Here is a 21,046-nt window from a genome sequence, read left to right as displayed (position 1 = left end):
GGGAGATGACTCAGGGATGTCTGGCATCAATGTCATACCCTTGGTGGGATCCCGCATTAAACCTTCCTTCATTCTTACAAGAAACACTCAAGTTCTTACTCTCTAATGGTCTCTAATGGTTCATGAGACTGAGGTATTTATGACTGTACATGTGCCTTTCTAAAGAAGAGTTCTTATTACTATCGTCCCTTTTCAATTTTATATAAATATATATGGGTGTTCTGTCTGTTTTTTTAGTACTGGGGAGTGTGGACCTAGGGCTTCTACACTAAACTATATCACAGCCCTTCAAAAAAAAAACAACTTTTTAAAAAATTTTAAGACAAGGTATTGCTAAATTGCTAACATTGCCCAAGCTGGGCTCAAACTTGTGATCCTCCTGTTTCAGCCTCCCAGAGTGCAGGGATGACAAGTACGTGCCATCATACCTGGCTTCAATTTTATGTATTTCTTGTTTTAAATCGTGGAACTGAGTTATTAAAGATTTTCATGTAGTATCCATTATGGAAAAAGTTATTAACAGTATTTAACTGGGAATGTAGCTCAGTGGTAGAACATTTGCCTAGCATGTACCAGGCCTCAGATTCACAGTCTGAACTGGGAAAAAACATTTTTTTCCCTTTTTGGTACTGGGGATCGAATTTATAACCTTGCGCTTGTGAGGCAGGGGTGGTGCCACTGAATTAAACCCACTACCCGAAAGAATTTTTTTTTTAAATTGATGCTTCACTGGGCATGGTATAATCCTAGCACTCAGGAGGCTAATGCACGAGGATCACTGTGAGTTCGAGGCCAGCCTGGGCTCCACAGAAAGTTCAAGGCTAGCATGAACTACAGAGTAAGACCCTGTTTCAAAAAAATAAAACACAAGACAAAAAGCACAATGCCTCATCAGTCAGAGTACTTTTCTAAAAGTTTATAATAAGGGCACATAAAAAATTGAACTTAGTTTTTAAGGCAACCTAAATATCTTTCTGGTAGTTACTGCTTAAGTTCTTCACTGACATCAACAGTCTATTTCCAATCCCTCTAGAAAAAGAAAAGCTTTAAAATCAGGTATGTAATACCCTCACCTAGGAATTTTAGAAGGCTTAGGGAAAAGTAGAAATCCGATGAGTTTTTAACTACAAAAAACACTTTTTTTTTGTACCAGGGATTGAATTCGAGTCCTTGTGCTTGCAAGGAAGGCAGCTGAAGCATTGAGCTAAATCCCCGGCCCAAAAAACATTTATCTCTAGAAAGCAATAAAATAGTTAGGATTTCACAAAAAGAGTACAGCAGAGGATGACTTGCTGAATACTCCAAATGACATATTACAAAAACATTAGGAACTCAGAATTTACTAATATATATTCATAAGCAGCCAAACACATGCCACTAATCAAATCATAAATGCTTTATTCATATAACTTACACTTTTGTACCAACAAAGGTAATTTTGGTTCTTCAAACCTGGCCACATCTAAAAGACACTTAATGAATACAATTTCTGCCTGGTAGAGGATATTTGTAGAGAAGTCCTCTCAACATAGAGGAGACCAAAAAGCACGGCATAGTGACAGTACAGCTTTCTTGTAAAATGACACATTTTATGTGGTACCTAGTGAACGGGATTTCGATGAGTGGACTGCTGAAATGGGGAGCCTTGGAGAACAGATTTCTTGAGAAGTATCTCCTCTGGAAGGAAGATGGCTGAAGTGTTGATCCATCATATCTACATCTTCTTCGTCAGCAAGCAATGATGCTTTCATAATCTAAAAAGGCAATATCTATAGAATGAATGTGTTCCCCATAAATAAAATGCTAGAAAAGTTCAGTTTATTACAACCAAAAAACTCGCTTTTCTTAAAGGCTGTGTCCATCACATTTGTGCAACTATTACACTGTATGTGACTGGAGGGGAGAAGTCATGTAATTCTTCTCTTTGTATCTATAGAATTCTCACCACAGCCTGCACACAACAGCTGCTCATGTCTGTTGAATACTTTTTAAGTCATACATTAGTCAAAGACTAAACTCATAAAAAAGTCATGGGGTGAGGGAAGCACAGAGCTTAAAAAAACCTGTATGTACTAGGTTTTTAAAAGTTTGTGGAGCACTTACAGACCCTCAAGACCAGCCCATAAGTCAACATAGTATTTTACAGAGAAAAATCAATGTTCGATAGTGAAATGATTTGTCTGTAGTTATTATGAAACTTGGATTAGAATGTGGTCTTCTAATTCTAATATACTTAAGTCCCAAGGTCCTAACTTTTTCTCAATATAAGTGTCCCTCCTGAATGGGAAAACAAGGCCGAAACACCAGCCACGTATATATTTTTCCGTTACATTGAATACTCAGTGGTTTTAAGTGAATAATCAAGGAAGAGGCTTGATGTTATACAAGAGAGATAAAATATTAGTTTGGTTTTCTGTAGAAAGGGTGGGTTAAAACTTCACCTGTAAGACATGTGGATTAATTCCCAGTGAAGATGCAATGTGTGTTGAGGCAGACACAGGTTCCTGATCCTCAGGCACGCTCTCTTCTAACATGGAATCCAAAACGGGCTCTTGGGAGATATCTACCATGTCACTGTCCAGTTCCACAACCCTCCCTAACTGCTCCACCTCTGGGCTCTGGCTCTGTAGACAGAAAAAAAAAAAAAAAAAAAAAAAGATTGAGGAAGCAGTATTAAATTATGCCAAATAAAAGAATTTCTAGATCAGATTTAGTTTATTCAGAATATGGTACACCAGTATTAGATTCTGCTGGGTGTGGTGGATCACGCCTGTAATCCCAGCACTTGGGAGCCTGAGGCAGGAGGAAGCTATGCATTTGAGGCCAGCCTGGACTACATAGTGAGTTCAAGGCCCGCCTGAATTAATAATGAGGTCTTGTATCAAAAAGCCAAAAAGCCAAAAAGCCAAAAAAAAAAATTTTTTTTCTCTTTAAAAATTCTTCCTATTCTATGAGGTGAGTCAGCAGATTTGAAAAGAGGATTTAACAGTAATTGCCTCCAAAAACCTGTAAGTACTTGAGATTCAAATGAGAATTCATGGAATCATCCTTTTGTAATATTATGGTATGGGGTCTGTGACCAAAGTCAGCATCCATACCAAAATAAATTGCGGTCTTCAGAAACAAATTGCCTTACCTGATTTAGCTAGCAAAGAGAACTTTCTGACTTACACAGAATCCCCTTGCCTGCCCAATGCCTTGCAGCCAGAAGCAATTGGTAAGAAAACAAAGGGTACATATAGTTGGGCAGTGATGCAGTCTATGATCCCAACTCCTTGGGAAGCTGAGGCAAGAAGAGAGCAAGTTCCAGGATGGGCTGGGCCACTTAGCCAGTACCACACATCAAAAAGAGCAGAAAAGAAACCAAACCAAGCTAACCCCCCACAAAGTTTCTAGTGCTTTCTTAAATAAAATACTCAGAAACAAATTTCTAGTTAATACAACTTTGGGTCTAGAAATAATGTCTTTTGGTTGACTCAGCTAGGCTCAATCAGTGCAGTATCATGTAAGACAGAAGGAATGTCTACTCTAATTTCCCAAAAGAAGAAAGTAATAATAGCAACAATCCTAATTGGGAACAATCCCTTTATATTTAAAAGAATCAAGAGTTATAATTACATTTATTATGCAGTTTTAAAGCTATAAGTATGACAAACAGTTTATGGTAAAAAGGTAAATGCTCATAAAGCTGAAACACACTGTAAAGTTAACTGGTTCAGGATAAATTCATTTCGTAGGTTCTAAACTCACCTAGTAAAATGTTAACAAATGGTTGAGGCAATGTATGAAACATTTTTAAGCCAGCAAATTCTACTAGTTCTTTTAGTTACAACTCATAGGTTATCATTCCACAATTTCTTTCTTTCTTTGTTTTTTTTTTTTGGTACTGGGGATCAAACTCGGGTCCTTGCGCTTGCGAGGCAGGCCACCGAACTGCTGAGCTAAATCCCCAGCCCTCATTCCACAATTTCTGACTGATTTTTTTTTTTTTTTTTAATGGGCAACCCATTTCAGGCCAAACCTCAAATACACACTATTATGCAACTTGCCATTTTAAAATATTTTCATGCTCTCACCATTTGTTAACTTTTTCTATTTTATATACAATTGGGTACTACTATTACCTTACATTCAACAAGTATCCTTACTAAAAGAATTATTCTCATGGACAACTATAGAAACTATAGAAAAAGAGGCGTTAGACACATGCCATGTAAGATTTGAACAATACCCAAGGACTGCTCCAAAAAATAATGATCCAAAGGCAAAAATGAGCAGAGCCTGTCTACATGCCTGGGATCACAGCTAAAGCAGGAGAAACACAAGTGTGAGGTCAGCCTGGACAACTCTAGGGAGACACTATGAAAATAAAAAGGGCTGGGGTTCTAGCTCAGTGGCCACACACTCCAGTCTTCAGTCTCCAGTAAAACACCCCCCCACACACACACAAAGAGGAAGGCTAGGGATATAGTGTAGCTCAGGTGAGCAAAACCCTAGGTTCCATCCCTTGTACAATACAAATACACACTCAACACACCCACACGGAAAATATGATACTTTTTTCCAACCTACTGGGAAGTCTACTACTTTCATGCTTTAAAAGCCTAGGGATGGGCCTCTGGGTACAGCTCAGTGACAGTGTGCTTACCTAGCATGTGCAAGGCCATGAGTTCCATTCTAAGCATTCCAGGGAGAGAACAAAATATCCTGGGATTTTAAGAATCCCATTTTAATTATAAGAATCATGGAAAACTTCACTCTGTATTCCTTCATTTGTTCATTCTTAATCCAACATTTTTTTCTTGTTGGGGATAGAACCCAGGGCCTTGTGCATACTAAGCATGTGCTTTTACTATGTATTAAGACTTATTATAATTTTTTTAAATTTTTATTTATTTTTTGTGGTACCGGTATCTTATTCCAGTTTCTTACAAATATATTTGGACCACTAGACTGTCAAAGCTTGACCACAGGGGCTATGTTTTCTGCATTTAACAGAAAGCACATCCATTCAGGAAAGTTCAACATTCACTGAAAACGTGCTTTCTTACTGAAGTATCTATCACAACTGAAACACTGACAGCCAAAAAGAGTAAGGTGGGGAAGGATGATGGTTCCAACTACTAAACTATTCAACCCAAGTGTAATACCAACAGCGAATATATGTTCACCTACAGTGCCTTTAGGCAAAGTGGGAAAACTTCATCAAGTAGCTAGATTAGAGACCTAAGGGACCCAACAGATCTTTATGAACAGTGCTAACAATCAAGGTTTTACTTGTTCCATCCTCACACAAAATTCAAGTATAGTTGAAGCACAACATCACTTTGTAAATGGAGATGGGAATTACTATAAGGACTTGGTAAGCTCTTGGAATGCCCTTATTTGTATGGATTTTGACAAAGTGTATCTAAGTAACTGCAATAACCCCCAAAAGATATGTGTAGTGTTCTCCCCCCAAAAAACCTTAGATATGTTTCTTCAAGGTCAGTTCTGAGAAGAAATTGGATTGAAAAAATAAAAATGGCTCCGAAGAAACAGAGGAGCAGAAAACACAGCCCCTGGTAAAGTGGGTGTGGTGGCACACTTGCAATACCAACTTTTGGGAGGCCGAGGCTGGAGGTTTTAAGGACAACCTGGACTACATAATGAGACCCTGACTCAAAAAAACAAAATGACCATGTAGCTCAGTGTCACTGCTGGCAGGCGCTAGGTCCTGAGTTCGATCCCTGGTACAAAAATCAAACAAACAAAAAAATGGCCTCTGCAAAATCTATTAAAAAGAAAGTTCTTTTCTTATTTTTTCTTGGTACTGGGGATTGAACTTGGGACCTTGTGCTTATGAGGCAGGCGGTGGAACCAATGAGCTAAATCCCTGGCCCAACTCTCCCTTTTCTACAATGGAATCTCTTAATAAGATCTTATTTCTAAATACCAGCACTGTAAATACTAATTATATACATAATAATTGTAGAGGGCAAGGTTTCACAACAGAAATCTTTATTCTCTCACTCAAAAGGACTTTCCTTATTCAATACCAATACCATAAAGATACAGTATCTTTTAATTCAGTTAGTAAAGTGAAATGTGTATCAAGACACCTACGGCCAGGGATTTAGGTCAGTGGTTCTGCTGCCTGCCTTGCAACCCCAAGGTCCTGAGTTCAATCCCTGGTACAAAAAACAAAAACAAAAACCACCACCATAAACAAAAAACAATGACAACAACAAAACAAAGACATTTATTCAACAAAGAGCAAATGACTAACTAGTCCAAGGTCAGATGTTTATATAATTCATACAGTCCTCTTAACAAGTTAGTTTCATCTAATAAAACTACTGCTAACCAGGCTTGGTGGCGCATGCCTGTAATCCCAGCACTCGGGAGGCTGAGGCAGGAGGAGGATTGCTGTGAGTTCAAGACCAGCCTGGTCTACATAGTGAGTTCCAGGTCAGTCTCAACTACATAGTGAGACCCTGTCTCAAAAAACAAAAAATTCAGGTTAATACATTAAGAAAATCTATCCAGTAGTATCTGAAACAAGCTTGAGGCTAAAAAGTGTATCTACCTATCTATATATAATAGATATAAATTACATAAAATATAAAATTTACTTATTTATATTTTTAGAGTCTCACTATGTAGTTCAGGCTGGTCTTGAATGCACAGTAATCCACCTGTCTCAGCCTCCTGTCTGCTGGGATTACAAGGGCACACTGCCATTCCCAGTGTTAAAAAAATACATTTAAAATATGTATTAATTCATTGACTCAAGATAGCTGCCCTTTTATGTCAAATCACATTATACACAAAGCAACATGAAAATTTTTCTTCTAAATCCTAATCATTTTTTTCCTTTAAAAATGTTTTTGACTTGAAAGGCCCTGGGTTCAATACCCAGTGCTGAAAAAAAAAATTACCTGAATGAATCTACTGACTGGATGTTATGTTTCTGAGCAAGCTAATTAGCCTGCCTTGAAGGTACTGAACACAAATTATACTTCAGTCATGAAGGTGGACTAAAAAGTACTCCATTCTAAGACCTGGGATACAACTCAGTGGCAGAGTGGGTTCAAACTATAATACTGAAAAACAACAACAACAACAAAGTACTACATTCTATTTGAGTGCCAAAGGTCTCGGGTCTTTCAACAGTTTCAGAATCTGGTGCATAGCTCAAATGCCTGAGAGGAAGCATTAAAAAATGAGTATGTACGAGTACCAGCTAGATTTAAGGAATTAATGTCAAGCTCACCAGACGATGCAGATAGGAACTGGATCTCAGACTAGGGGTTTGAAAATCATATTCTAACTACAGAACAAAACATTTCTGAAGAAGCAGAACCAGAAGAAGAAAGAGGAAGAAGGAAGAAGGAAGAAGAAAGAAGAAAGAAGAAGAAAGCAGCTTACAAACCAACCTGAGATATGGGATGGATGGTACTATATAAAAGGCAATAGAATAAATGTGATCCTTAACAAAAATTGCAAATTTTCCTAAAAAGCTAGCTTCTTCTTTTCTCTTTTTCTGTTAGCTTGAGGATATGTACAGGAGGAAATAAAACAAAAACCAAACAAACAACAACAAAAAACCACTATGGCAAACCTAAGGGATACAGTATCATGGAAATTCATTCTTTGAAGGGCCAGGCAACAGTATAAAGACACTCATCTTGATGCAGGGACGAGAAGACTGTTTCTAGTTCATTTAGATGACTATGGTATTTTCCCATGCCAAGTCAAAAGTAGGATTCTGGGGACTAATAACTAACCACTGTCCTTTCCCATCGGTCTCACCTGTGTCACTGGGTAAGAGTAAGGAGTTTTCTAGAGTCCCACATAACTGCTCTAACACATATACACCAAGCCTGTTAAGTAATGCAAGTAAAAATCTAAACCTTAGATATCCAAATGCTTCTATTTCTCTTGTTTTTGCTTTCCTAATCCAAAAGGTCAAAGATCTGTCTATTTCCTCAACCAAAGCAGTTACTTGAAAAAGACACTTAAATTCACTATATTCTTTTTGCATAATTTGAAACATTGCCAATTCAACTGGAACCCTCTTCTGAAATTTTCTGAAAGCTCTCCTCTCCTGCTTTGGTACCGGGGATCGAACTTGGGACCTTTCACTGGCAAAGGCAGGCGGCAGCACCATGAAAGCCTTTTCAAAAGAGCTTTTGCTTACTGTTATCATAAATGGAGCACATAGCTATTTTCTAGAACTGTATTCTGGCAATTAAAGAGCCCAGACACTAGAGATTGTCAACATTACATAAATTTGTCCTGTATGTCCACAGATGAAGCTTTTCCTTTTCCAGCTCTTATTTTTAGGGGGCTACACATACTGATGTTGGCACAAAATAAGGCTGTTTCTCTAAAAAATATACATATATACATACATACATATATATATATATATATATATATATATAGTAAGATCAAAGAACATTCAGTAAAGGGATTATAAGGCACATATGATTCAAACAAAATGAACATGTATAACTGAAAAATCAAGTTCATTTACAGCTTTTAAGATTTCTTAGGATATTCTAAGTACTACAAAGATTATAAATGTAAAATTTAATTCTAATTTCCCCACTTCTTTCTTTCCCTTAACCCTGTTCGCGCAAATATGAACATACACACACAATATTCTCCAGAAAATGCCTCCCAAGGAATTATTTAATAAGTTATAATAAAAATTGCACATTTCAGCAGCCATAAAATTGTAGCAAGGAAAATTCCAAAGGTCCAGCTTTTAGCAGCTGAGAGGTAGAAGATGCGTTACAAAGAAGTCCAATGTCAATAACTCTTCTTTCAGGGAGTGTAGTAGTATGAAAAAAATTTTAACTGAAGATTGAATATAAACAACATTCAGATTAAAGCAAAACTCTTTGTGAATTGGCAATCAAAGAAACTATCTGATATTTAAATTACAAACCTTCTCCTATAAAGACAAAAGGCTTATATTGGCTTAACAACACTGAAAAAGAGTAAGATACAAATAATTGCAATAGACAATGCAGCTCCGGTTCTCTCCAAGCTAAATAATTTATTTGCACTCTAAAATTACCTATTTTCATAAAGATTGTTAAAATACAAATATCAAGAAGTTACCTGAAATATAAGCAAACAACTTGAGAAAAATGGAGTTTAAAAACCCTTGCAGAAAGCTAAAAAACCATGGAGGTAAAGAACAAGATTAAACTGCACATCAGTTAGTGGATAAAAGTAGGGTTTACTTTGCATCAACCTACATAAGCAAAACACTATCTTAAATTGATCATTGAGTAAACAATTACAAATCCAAACGAGGGAGGTGTTTGAGAATGACAATCTGTAGAGGAATGATCCAAGCAGCAAGAGAATTCTTTAACTCTCTTATAAAAAACAGATGCCTGTACCACTTTGTGCCCTCCCTGGTACTCGTCTCAATGTGAATGGCAATATGTTTGCACTCTTCAATGTTCCAGGGTCATAAAACAGCTTTGTAACAGCTGAATGACTTGCTTTCAACTTCTGTATCACGGATTCCATTCAAATTCACTGTCCTTTCTCTACCTGAGGTGGAAGTGCAGGTTTGCCATTAAGAGCCATCTGTAAAGGGGCAGCCTGGCCTGCAGGAGACAGAGGGGCAGTCTTCAATTTCTTCGTACTGGCTTTGGATGGACGTTCCTCCTCGTCTTCATCAGAATCCTGAAGGCCATATTTAGAAAAGTGGGAGACCTGAGGAAGAAAAGAACCCCCAAAATAAATTTTAACAGTGCTCTATTCAAAAGTTTCTACAATATCTGCCCTTGCAATGTGCAGCATTACCTTAAAAAAGGAAATATCAAAATATTTTAAGAAACTGAAATGTTCTTTTCTAAGATTTAGATGATGTTTGGTATATTAAATGAATATACATTACAATGTCATTATTAAATACAAACAATACAGGAAAACAAGCTCAAGAATCATTACATATACTGCATACTGGTAATTGCTACCTACTTACACAGAGGCTCTTCAACTAGTTAAATTATTAAATCAGCCTAGGAGAGGGTAAAACTATCAATTTCTCTAACCCCAAAATATTTAAAAGTAAAATGAGAATTATTCAGGAAGGTCTGAGTTACCAAGAGACTTTTCTTTTCTTTTCTTTCTTCTTTCTTTCTTTCTTTCTTTCTTTTTTTTTTTTTTGTGGTACCAGGGATCAAACTCAGGACCATGCACTTGCGAGCAGGTGCAGCACTACTGAGCTAAATCCCAGGCCCCCAAGAGACAATCCAACCGATGAATTACTGAAGTCGCTAATGGTGACATAACACACCCCAGAAATGTGTCTGAAGCTCACCAAATGGAGTAGAGGACGTGGGTCATATGCCTATCATTTATAATAGCTTTTTATTGCTGAATTTTAGTGAGATATGTTAACTTAGAGTAAATTGCAATATAGCTCTACATCTATTTCCAAATTTGCAAAACTAAAGAGAATTTAAGACAGGATCTCTTCTAACAAAAACTTTTTTTGTCGATACAAACATTTTAAAAATCTAATAGTTTATAAAATTCAGAACAAGGTAAAGTGACTATACCTTAAATACCCAGGAACCAGTTTCAGGCCGGTATTCTTTGAACTGAGCTCCCTGTTTCCTTGAAACTGCTTCTAATCTGCCTTCATAGTTGATATCAGCAAGTCGATCTGGGCTCTTTATTAAACAACGAGATGTTTTGTCTGTTGGCCAAACTCCATCCAATGTAACTTCAGCCCTCCTGTAAAGTATAACCAAAATATATGCTCATATTCAAGACTGAAAATTTATGTACATAAATAACAAATGTAACTATGTTACCTTGGAATTATTATGCAGACATTTCATAAACTTGCTCTTGCTTCCCCCTGTAGTCGTGCACAAGGAGCTACCCTTACAACTAATTCACTATATGGTTCTAGAGACAGACTTTTATTTCAAACTACCATGGTATATCATTTTTTTCCCAACTAATTTTAATAACACCTAAGCTATAAATAAGTCTTGTGGTCAGACCCTAAGTCTTACAGTAGGTCTTGCAGTAAGCCAAATCCCTAGCCCTTTTTTAATTTTTTAAGACAGGGTCTTGATAAGATGCCACGGTGCCTGGGCTAGGTTGAATTTGTGCTCCTCCTGCCTCAGCCTCCCAGAGTGCTGGGATTAAAGGCATGCACCACTACACCTAGCTTTCTTGTAGTGTTTTTAGTGGCTTTACAATCATGTAATTTTTTTGGTTTTGTTTTTTGGTACCGGGAATCAAACTCAGGACCTTGCAGTTGCAAGGCAGGCAAGGTGCCACTGAGCTAAATCCCTGGCCCTATCGTCACCTAATATTAAGAATCACCTCAGGGGCTGGGGATTTAGCTCAGTGGTTCTGCCACCTACCTTGCAAGCGCAAGGACCGGAGTTCGATCCCTGGTACCAAAAAAAAAATAAATAAAAATCACCTCATAGAATGAATTTGAAAGAGTTCCCTTCTCTTCTTTTTTTTTTTTTTTTTTTTTTGAAAGAACTAGAGAAGAACTCATACTCATGGTATTTCTCTCTCTCTCTCTCTTTTTTTTTTTTGGTACCGGGGGTTGAACTCAGGACTTTGAGCTTGCCAAGTAAGTGGGATGCCACTGAGCTACATCTCTGGCCCAGTACTACTTCTTTATTATGTTTGGGAAAATTATCAGTGAAGCTATCTGGTCCTGGGCTTTTTTTTTGGTACCAGGGATCGAACTCGGGTCTTTGCGCTTGCTAGGCAGGTGATGGAACCACTGAGTTAAATTCCCGGCCCCTGGGCTTTTTCTTTCTTGGAGGTTTTTGGTTACTGACTCGATCTCTTTACTTGTTATAGGTTTATTCAAATTTTCTGTTTCTTCATGATTCAGCACTGCTCAGTTACAAAGATAAATGATCTTAACTATGGCCCTTTCACCTGCCTGGAAAATATAACAGAAGCTAAGTTTTCCCATTAAAATAGAGTTAAGTATAGCCATAGCAGAAACAAAAAAAAAGTACTGAAAACTTTTTGAAATAGCAACTGGACCTGTTAATATTAGGGAAAAGTCCTAAAGATATACTGTAGCATTTCATTATCAGTTATATAGTTTAAATAAAAGTAGAAAAAACAATAATTATACTTTAGTGAGTACATATAGCACTGTGTTCATGTTTTGCTTCTTTTTGTTTTTTAAACGGTGCTGGGGATCAAAGCCAAGGCGTTATGCATGCTGGGCAAACATTCTACCCCCAAGGTATATTCCCAGACCCCTTTCATGTTTATAGAAAAAAGAAACACAAAACAACCTGTGATTGAGCTGATTATTTCTGTATGTAAATAAATTCTTACCTATTTAGCCCTTCACCCACAGGTGGCTTTTGGTCATCATCTAAGTAGACAATAACTTCCTTCCTTCGGATATGTACGATATCATCCAAATTGAGATTTGTCAAATTCACATCTCCTTCAAAATAGATTGAGCCATAACCTACAAGGTAGAGCACATTGTTAAAAACTCATCCTGAAGCCAGGTGTGGTGGCGCACACTTATATTCCCTGCACTTGAAAGGAAGAGGCAGGAAGATCAATGTGAATTCGAGACCAGCCTGGGCTGCATAGTGAGTTCCAGGTCATTCTCAACTACATAGTGAGACCCTGTCTCAAAAAACAAACAAAAAAAACCAAAAAACAAAAAAACATCCTGTATGAGGAAGCAAAGACCTATTTTATACCTATACTGGTTAAACAATCAGAAGCAGCAGGCAGCTTTAAACAGTCAACTTTTTAAATCATCCAACAGTTCTTGGAGTCTTTCTCCATTACAGTACATGCAAGACACGGAAGCTGACATTAACTACACTCTTATCTGATATAACATCTGTGCTTTATAACAGTTCTGCTATCCAAATCTCTTCCCAGATATCTGTAATGTGGCCATATAAACAATCCTTAGTACTTTACTTACCAAGAAGGTTAAAATGCCTGAGCCCCCTTTAAATATACCATTTAAGATAACTCATCCTAGAAAATTAAGCTATCTGTAATGTAATGCTATAAAGCTGAACATTAAATATAAAACATCTTGTAGCAATCATTCAATTTTTTTTCAGTTAGGATTTTTGTTTTTTGTGTTTTCTGTTTTTTTTGTAATGGAGATTGAACTTGGACCTTGCACTTTTGAGGCAGGCAGCACTCCTTGGCCCTCTTTTCCTTTTTGTGATACTAAGGATTGAACCCAGGGCCTCACATACACTAAACACTGAGCTATATCCTTAGCCCTTTTGATTATTTTAAGACAGTTGCCCAGGCTGGCCTCAAACTTGGCGATGCTCTTGCCTTAACTTCCTGAGTGACTAGGATGACAGGTGTGTGCCATCAGTTATTGTTCTCTTAGAATTTCTTGATATTTCCAGTACTTTCTTTGACTGTGAAAAACTGCAATGAACCAGTTTAGTTTACTAGCCCAAAGGGGACTATCTAAGCCCAAAGAGTATTACACAGTTCTAGTCTAAGTGGTTTACTTACATGTCAATCAAAGTTACTACTATTCAGGCCACAGGGGACCCAAATGTAGGAAAAACAAAGACAACCACTTTCAAGAGCTTCCCTTCAAACAAGGTGCAAATCTCTGGCTTATACACTAACTCATAAACTCACACTCACCTTTGCGACCAATGGTGAAGTCAGAAACAATACACTCTCCTTTTTCATTGGTTATTTTGGCAAGATCATCCATAGATGGAATAGTGTAGTAACCAACCTTAGTGAGAACAATGCCTATTACAAAACAAAATAGTAATAATTAAAATTAAATATTAATTTGTGGTTATCCTTGGGGAGAAGAATGCTCAGTAATATCTACTTCAATTTACATTTAAAATCTTTTTCCATGAAATGAGTATTTTAAAAGCTTACCTGAAATATTCAGTAACTAATTTATCACATTAAAAAATATTTCAGAATAAAAGACTTTAAAAACTAGTTTTTTATCAAACACAGGGATTCATGGTCAAGTAAGTTTAAGGAACACACCATACATAATAGCATAGCATAGACTCTAGAACATAATGAAATCTTTACATTTTCAGAGAGTTAACTTAAGGATGATTTGAAAACTCCTACATGAGGCAATTCCATTACAAATGAAAAGTTAAGTCTATAATTAGTGTTGCTAAAAATTCAACTGAAATCAAGATTACAGATATATCTAACGGATATTTAATGGACCAAGGAAAAGAAATATTAAAGTGGAAAGGGTGCAGTGCTCACTTGTATACTTGCTTCTTTATTGGAAAGATTTAGAGGGCTGTTAAGACTAGGACAGCTCTAGATGAAAACAAAGGACAGAAAGAAAAGTAGGGGGGGAAATGTACTGACTAGGGATATGAATTAAAGACATAATTATCATATTAAGCCCGTGCAGACAAACATACAAATATATTCAGGATTTTTAATGTGAAAGTACAAAAGCTATTTCCTACAGGAATGAGCAACCACAAGATATACTGTATATGAAGGCGCCAAAACAAGCAGATAATAAAAAATTTTCAGACACTTCAACACTGATATAAATCAATCCCAAATGTTCATTATTGGAGAATGGAAACAAAATATGGCATCTTTACATAATGGAACACTACCTAACAACAAAAAAGAATGAACTGTTGATACATGTACCATGGGTACATGAAATTATATTGAATTAAAAAATATTTAGTACACTTATAAAAAGTTCAAGAATAGGCAGAAGGGAACCATGGGACAAAATCAGAACTGTGGTTCAATTTTGGGAATGAGAATAGAAAGGAACTTGCAAGAGTAAAAAGCGTTCTCTATCTTGTTTGGCATGTCAAAATTAAATGAATACTTGTGACTGGTGTATTTCTTTCTTAATTATACGTAAATTTTAACTCAGTTTATTTAAACAGGGGAAGAAAGTAATAACCCAAACCCAACTGAGACATTATGTTAGCACACAAATGCAAAAGATAGGGGGTTGCTGAAAGATCAAGACATGCCAATTTTTAACTTACTTAATAGTCTTTGGTGAAGGGTAAAGAGAACTGAGGTAATAAAAATCACAGCAAGTTACCAACTGAATGCCTAGTTCAGTATATGTTAAACATCGTGGTCTATATATACCTAATTAACTAAATTTGTGATATAGTAGAATATAACTGTTCTCACTTTAATTTAAAAACCGAGTTTACAAAGTTCAGGATGATCCCTTTAGCTATAAAAAGCTGGGCTCTTTATACTAAGATAAAGACATAAATTTTAAGTATGTATTCCAAAATGATAACAAGTATGTGAATTTGACCTGCTGGATGTGAATGGTAAACATTATTTTCTATTTCTTCTCTGTCATCCTGCAGTGACTCATCATGAAAAGAAGTTTCTTCACTGCTTCCTTCCAGCCCATTTCGCAAAGCAACACGCATATTTAATGCAACAATGGTATCATCCACACTGTTGCTGTTGTTGTGTTTATTTCCAGCATTCTCTGGGGTTTGAGGAATGGGTTTGGCAATAGGGTTATTATAAAAACGTGACACAAGAGAATCATCATCTTCATCCTGCTGATGGTTCTCATCAACAGGTTTGCTCAGGAAATTAAATCTGAAAAGAGAAAACAGAAGTAATATCTTAGCCTCTTTATAATATTAATAATGGTTAACAGATGACCTTTTCTGAGACTTTACATAAGTATCTGGCATAGTTCTGGGTAATTCCATGTATTAAAAACTAATTTAATAAAAGAAAAGCCAGGTGTATCATGTACAGGTGCAAATTCACTATAATGAGTGTTATTATGTATATATAAAAATGTACCAATAAATATTTTGCTAAAAAACCCCTAATTTAACACTAATAGTAACCTGTGAAACAGGTTGTAATTATTGTTTCTATTAAATGGAGGCACAAAAAAATAACATGCCCAACATTACAAAGCACTAAAGACTGGAACTGGAATTTGTGGGGGGTTTTTTTGGGGGGTGGGGGGGCAAGGATGTTAAACCCAGGTCCTTCACACAGTACTACACTACCAGCCCTTTAAAAAAATTGTTTTTTTTGAGACAGGGTCTTGTTAAGTCATTATTTGCCCAGGCAGGGGTTAAACTTGTCTCCTCTTGTCTAAATCTTCTGATGGAATTATAGGCAAATGCTGCCACATACTGCCTAGAATTGTAATTTTAAACATGCAACATCTAGTTTTAGATTTAATGCATTTAATTTTTCTATTTCCATGAATGAATGCATCTGAGCATCCCAATTTTTAGTTTAAAACAAAAAGTATGCTCTATTATGCAGGAACAAATGATTAGTTGTTAAAGATAAAATATTGAAAAAATTTTAGACTTCTAATACTACAATCAACAAGGGTTAAGAAAGGCTTTATCAATGAAAAATCAAATTAGGATTTTATGCAGATAGAAAAGGATATATATAAGCCGGGGATTTAGCTCAGTGGTTCTGCTGCCTGCTTCGCTATATATATATATAATTTTTTTTCTTTTAAAAAAAATTTTTTAAACTGAAGCATTATTTTGTTTTTTGTACTGGGGATCAAACTTACAGGCACATTCAGCACCACTGAGCTACCTCCCGGCCTTGAAGCGGTAGTTTGAGTACAGGAATACCCAGTAAACTAGGTAACTATTAATGGGAGAAACTAGTTAAATCATCTTATATCATGACTATTCAAACATTAAAATTGAGGAAGGATATAAAGTCATACAAATATAGAAAGGCATTGTATCATTCATACATAATTTTCTACAGTATTATCAATAAGATCAGATTTTTAAATAAATTTCCAAAATAGATGAATATACATTAATAAACCATTAAGGACTAATTTATATACTTCCTCCTTTTCCTTTTCCTTTATATATACACTCTATATTGATTTTTTTGTTTGGTTACAACAGAGATACGTATCAGTCATTATACAAAATACCCTTTACTTTAGGAGGACAAGGGGTTTCAAATATATGCTAATGCTGTCTACCACAATGTTACACAAATTCCAAAACAGTTGTACGGTACCAAATCAGAACTCTAATAAATTTCAAGTCTAAAGTACTCAAGAAGTAAAACTATGATTTCTAGGTGCCTCTGAGCTGTCATCCTTCTAGGCAACATTCACCAATCTTCAAAAATTTTCATAAAGTTCTAAGCTCAGGCCAGGTGTGATGGTGTACACCTATAATGACAGCTACTTGGGAGGCAAAGACGAGAGGATCACAAGTTTAAAGCCTGCTTGGGGAACTGTTAGACTATCAAAAAATAAAAAGGGCAGAAAAGTAACTCAATGGTAAAGAACTCATGTAAAATGTGAGAGGCCCTGGATTTAATCTCCAGTACAAAAAGAAAAAAGAAAAGAACTCAAAATGACTGTTTACCTCTCTCCATTTTCTGGATATTCAGATGATAAAGCCAGATCTTCTGAATCACGATTACCAGGAGAAAACAGATTGCTATTATTAAGGTTCTTCAAGACTAGCTTCTTAATGCTCTTCCTATAAACAAAGATTTTTAAAAAAAGGCATAGTTATATTACACACATTATCTATAAAACTTGAGCCCATCAGAAGGGTACTCTTGTTCACTTTTTTTTTTTTTTAAAGACGATGGTCTTACTATATTGCCCAGGTTACTGAAACTCCTGATTCAGCCTTCTGAGTAAGCTAGGATTATCATCATGTGCCACTATGCCTGGCTTATTCAACTTTTTTGATTTTTTCCTCCCAGGTACTGGGAATTGAACTCGGGACCTTATGCTTGCCAAGTAGATATGGTGCTACTGAGCTACATCTCCAGCCCTTATTCAACTTTTATATATCTAAAAATGACCTATCAAATTTCATTTATAAATTCTTACTAGAAATGTAGACTTGAACATAAAGCCTCAATACACTGCACTCTGGAGTTTGAAAGAATAAAGCAAAGGATATTCACAAAACTGAAAATCCCCTTGAACATCCTCTTCCTCCTCTAACTCTCTTGAAAAGCATCACCATAATAAACTCTCACTTATTCTCAAAACTTAACAGAAGGCAATTAAAACCATTCTTCTTTTCTGATTAATCCCAGCACTCAGGACACTGAGGCAAGAGGATAACCATAAGTTAGTTCAAGGCCAGTCTGAGGTACACAGTGAGTCCAAAGGCCAGCCTGAACTACAAAGTGAGACCCTGTAACACAAACAAACAAAAGACATAAAATCTATCTACGTACCTGTCTAGCTATCAAAATCCTGACATGAAATACCCTGACATTCTCCTGACATTAAATGATTTGGATGTATAATTTTCTTTAGGTTCTCTCTCATTCCCTCTCCCTCTCTCCCTCTCTCCCTCTCTCTCTCTCTCTCTCTCTCTATATATATATATATATATATACACACACACACATATCTCAACATTCTAGAGAATAATACAAGTGTGATTTTTGATGTTTATTAAGCCTTCTAAACTTTCCTGTATGTTTTTCTGTTTAATGCTTAGGCAAATGCTGTACTATTGAGTCTAGCTTCTTAATGCTCTCCCTATCAACAAAGATTTTTTTAAAAAGGCATACAGCTGTATTACACATATTATCTATAAAACTTGAGCCCTTTGTTCCTTCCCTCACCATCTTGAGTTATACCAAAAAAAAAAGTGCTAATTTCTCAAAAACAAAATAAAAACATGCATACATAAAACTAAAGCACAATTTTTGATATCGGGGATTGAACTTGGGACCTTGTGCTTGCAAGACAAGCAGCGGAACCACTGAGCTAAATCCCTGGCCCAAGCACAAATATTTTTATGTTAACTGTGGTTATCCCTGAGTGATGAAAGTATATTTAGCTTTTGTAACCTCTGTATTCCTCAAAATAAAAAGTAAGCTGTTATTATATTTGTACTAAATTTAAATAATTATAAATTTGATTTCTATCAACATTTTATATTGAATTTAGAATAACAAAAACCAAACTCACTTGGGCATGAATGCTCCATTGGCTAGGGATGGTTCATCATCATCCAGTCCATCAAAGAGATGTGATTTGGTTGTGCCTGTTGTTTGTAAAGCCTTGGGCCGGACTCTGGTAGCAGGGCGGGGTGTCAGTTTATAATGAGTAGGTGTAGTAAGAGCCTTCTGAGCTGCTGGATTTGTTGGTTTCAATCTCTGAAAAAGAAAAGAAAAGCACCAAGGAAAGTTCCTGCTTAATGTATGGCTCTGGGTTAAATATCAGAGCAGAGGCCAGGCATGGTGGCGCATGCCTGTAATCCCAGCACTCAGGAGGCTGAGGCAGGAGGATCGCTGTGAGTTCAAGACAGCCTGGGCTACATAGTGAGTTCCAGGTCAGTCTCAATTACATAGTGAGACCCTGTCTCAAAAAACAAATAAATAAATAAATAACAGAGCAGAGTTCAAACCTAATCTCTGCCATTAACCTCTTAGATACTTCTTGGAGTCCCATCTCTTAAAACAAAGATGGTGTCAGGCATGGTGATGCATGCCTGTAATCCCAGCACTCAGGAAGCTGAGGTGGGAGGATGACCATGAGCTCGAGGACAGCCTGAGCTACTACATAGTAGAGCCTGTCTAAAAAAAAAAAAAAAAAATCAAGGGTTGCACTATACTCCATCAAGCTGTCAGTGTTTGTTTACTTTGTTATTTTTGTCACTTTTTCTTACCTGTCTCTCAGTAGGAAAGTCAAAAGTCTCTGCCAGCAATGAAGTAAAGATGCTATTTGTACACACAGAGACGCAGAATGAGCTTACATTTTTAATTCTAGGGTGACTCTGAACCCTATTTATAATCAGTATAATATCTTTGGACTTACCACTTTGTGACGTGGGGACACACAGAGGAATCCCAGTATCTTGTGTCTCCTGAACACAAAGTGAGCCCAGCCAGCCAAGTGTTCTTTAAGGAATGAGCAGGACCAGTGCCAGTGACCCCCACAGAGAGTCCTCTGGGTGGGTCTGGGCCAAAGTCCTATGTTACCATGTAGCCCATGAGGAACCAGCTGCGACCTAGAACTGGCACCATCAGAACTCTAAGCATGGGGATACGGTAGACCAGGGCACACAGTGGCCACTACTGGTGCTCTAAACAATGCTTTGCTGCCACTGTGGAGCAGGGCAAACACCCATATTCAGAGAATTTGTCCTGGACTACATGGGAATGGCAGCTACAGAAGTCCTACTATACAAGCCCACAGTTTGTACACTCCATTGGACACATCTTTGGAAGCCCAGCCTGGGGTTTGCAGGAGGGCTCTTCTTGGGGACTCTGAGATAGCTTCATTCTGGTCCACATTCTGTTATGAGACTCAGGACACAGAGGCTAGGAGATCTGTCATGGACAAGAGTTTGTCACTTCAGATCTACATTGCCTAAATTTGAGAATGCACCTGGCAGCTTATTCACTAACCCGCCATCTCTCCTGATTATCAAAGTACAATGTTCTAACACTTCATATACTTTACTTGGAAAAGTCTAGAACTAAGGGAAAAAAATACCTCTTCTTTTTTCTTGGGGTCTGACATGGGGTTCCGGAAGAGAGGAGAGTCTCCAAAAGGCGAGTACGTCAGACTATTGAGATGCTGTTGGAGAACAGCCTGCTGGGCAGCAGAAGCATTTGGATCAGTCAAAGCTTTTCAAAAGAAGAAAAGGAAAAAACAATGTCATTAAAGATCCAACACATTTATTACAGAGAACTTAGCATTCTTTTGGGAGATGATGTCTTCAAAATGTTCAGACTCGATGTCATTACTGCAGAAGGTGTGGAACAAACTGGAAAAAATCATGAATTCAATAAACTAACCAATCAAAGATATGAAAAGCCATTTTCATAACAGATATTACACACAAAAATTCACTCAAAGCTGTTCAGTGTCACAAAAAATCCAGGAAATGCAAATTTTAAAAACCTTTAAGAACTATTTTATACATACCTATTAGAGGTACAACTTTACAAAAAGTTATATATTCTCTGACCTCTAGAAACATTAAGGACTAATTTAATCTTCCTAAAAGAAACAATGCCAGTA

The 21,046-nt window shown here is 36.8% G+C and overlaps 1 protein-coding gene across 5 annotated transcripts in view; it reads right to left on the bottom strand.

Annotated features, from left to right (window-relative positions):
* The window catches only part of Nup98 (nucleoporin 98 and 96 precursor), a 105,497-nt gene that overhangs the window by 22,358 nt on the left and 62,093 nt on the right, over window positions 1–21,046 (bottom strand). For all 5 annotated transcript variants that reach the window (XM_010603167.3, XM_010603171.3, XM_010603168.3 and 2 more), the window contains 10 exons: window positions 20,516–20,649; window positions 18,986–19,173; window positions 17,406–17,522; window positions 15,320–15,618; window positions 13,663–13,776; window positions 12,349–12,487; window positions 10,575–10,752; window positions 9,559–9,723; window positions 2,442–2,624; window positions 1,601–1,754 (listed from right to left, as the gene is read on the bottom strand). In XM_010603167.3, the coding sequence (XP_010601469.1) occupies window positions 1,601–1,754; window positions 2,442–2,624; window positions 9,559–9,723; window positions 10,575–10,752; window positions 12,349–12,487; window positions 13,663–13,776; window positions 15,320–15,618; window positions 17,406–17,522; window positions 18,986–19,173; window positions 20,516–20,649 (1,671 nt within the window). The remainder of the gene's footprint in view (window positions 1–1,600; window positions 1,755–2,441; window positions 2,625–9,558; window positions 9,724–10,574; window positions 10,753–12,348; window positions 12,488–13,662; window positions 13,777–15,319; window positions 15,619–17,405; window positions 17,523–18,985; window positions 19,174–20,515; window positions 20,650–21,046) is intronic.

Source organism: Fukomys damarensis, unplaced genomic scaffold, assembly GCF_012274545.1.
Source record: "Fukomys damarensis isolate Sample0158 unplaced genomic scaffold, DMR_v1.0_HiC HiC_scaffold_16, whole genome shotgun sequence".
Lineage (NCBI taxonomy): Eukaryota > Metazoa > Chordata > Mammalia > Rodentia > Bathyergidae > Fukomys > Fukomys damarensis.
This window is presented reverse-complemented; position numbering and strand designations above follow the sequence as displayed.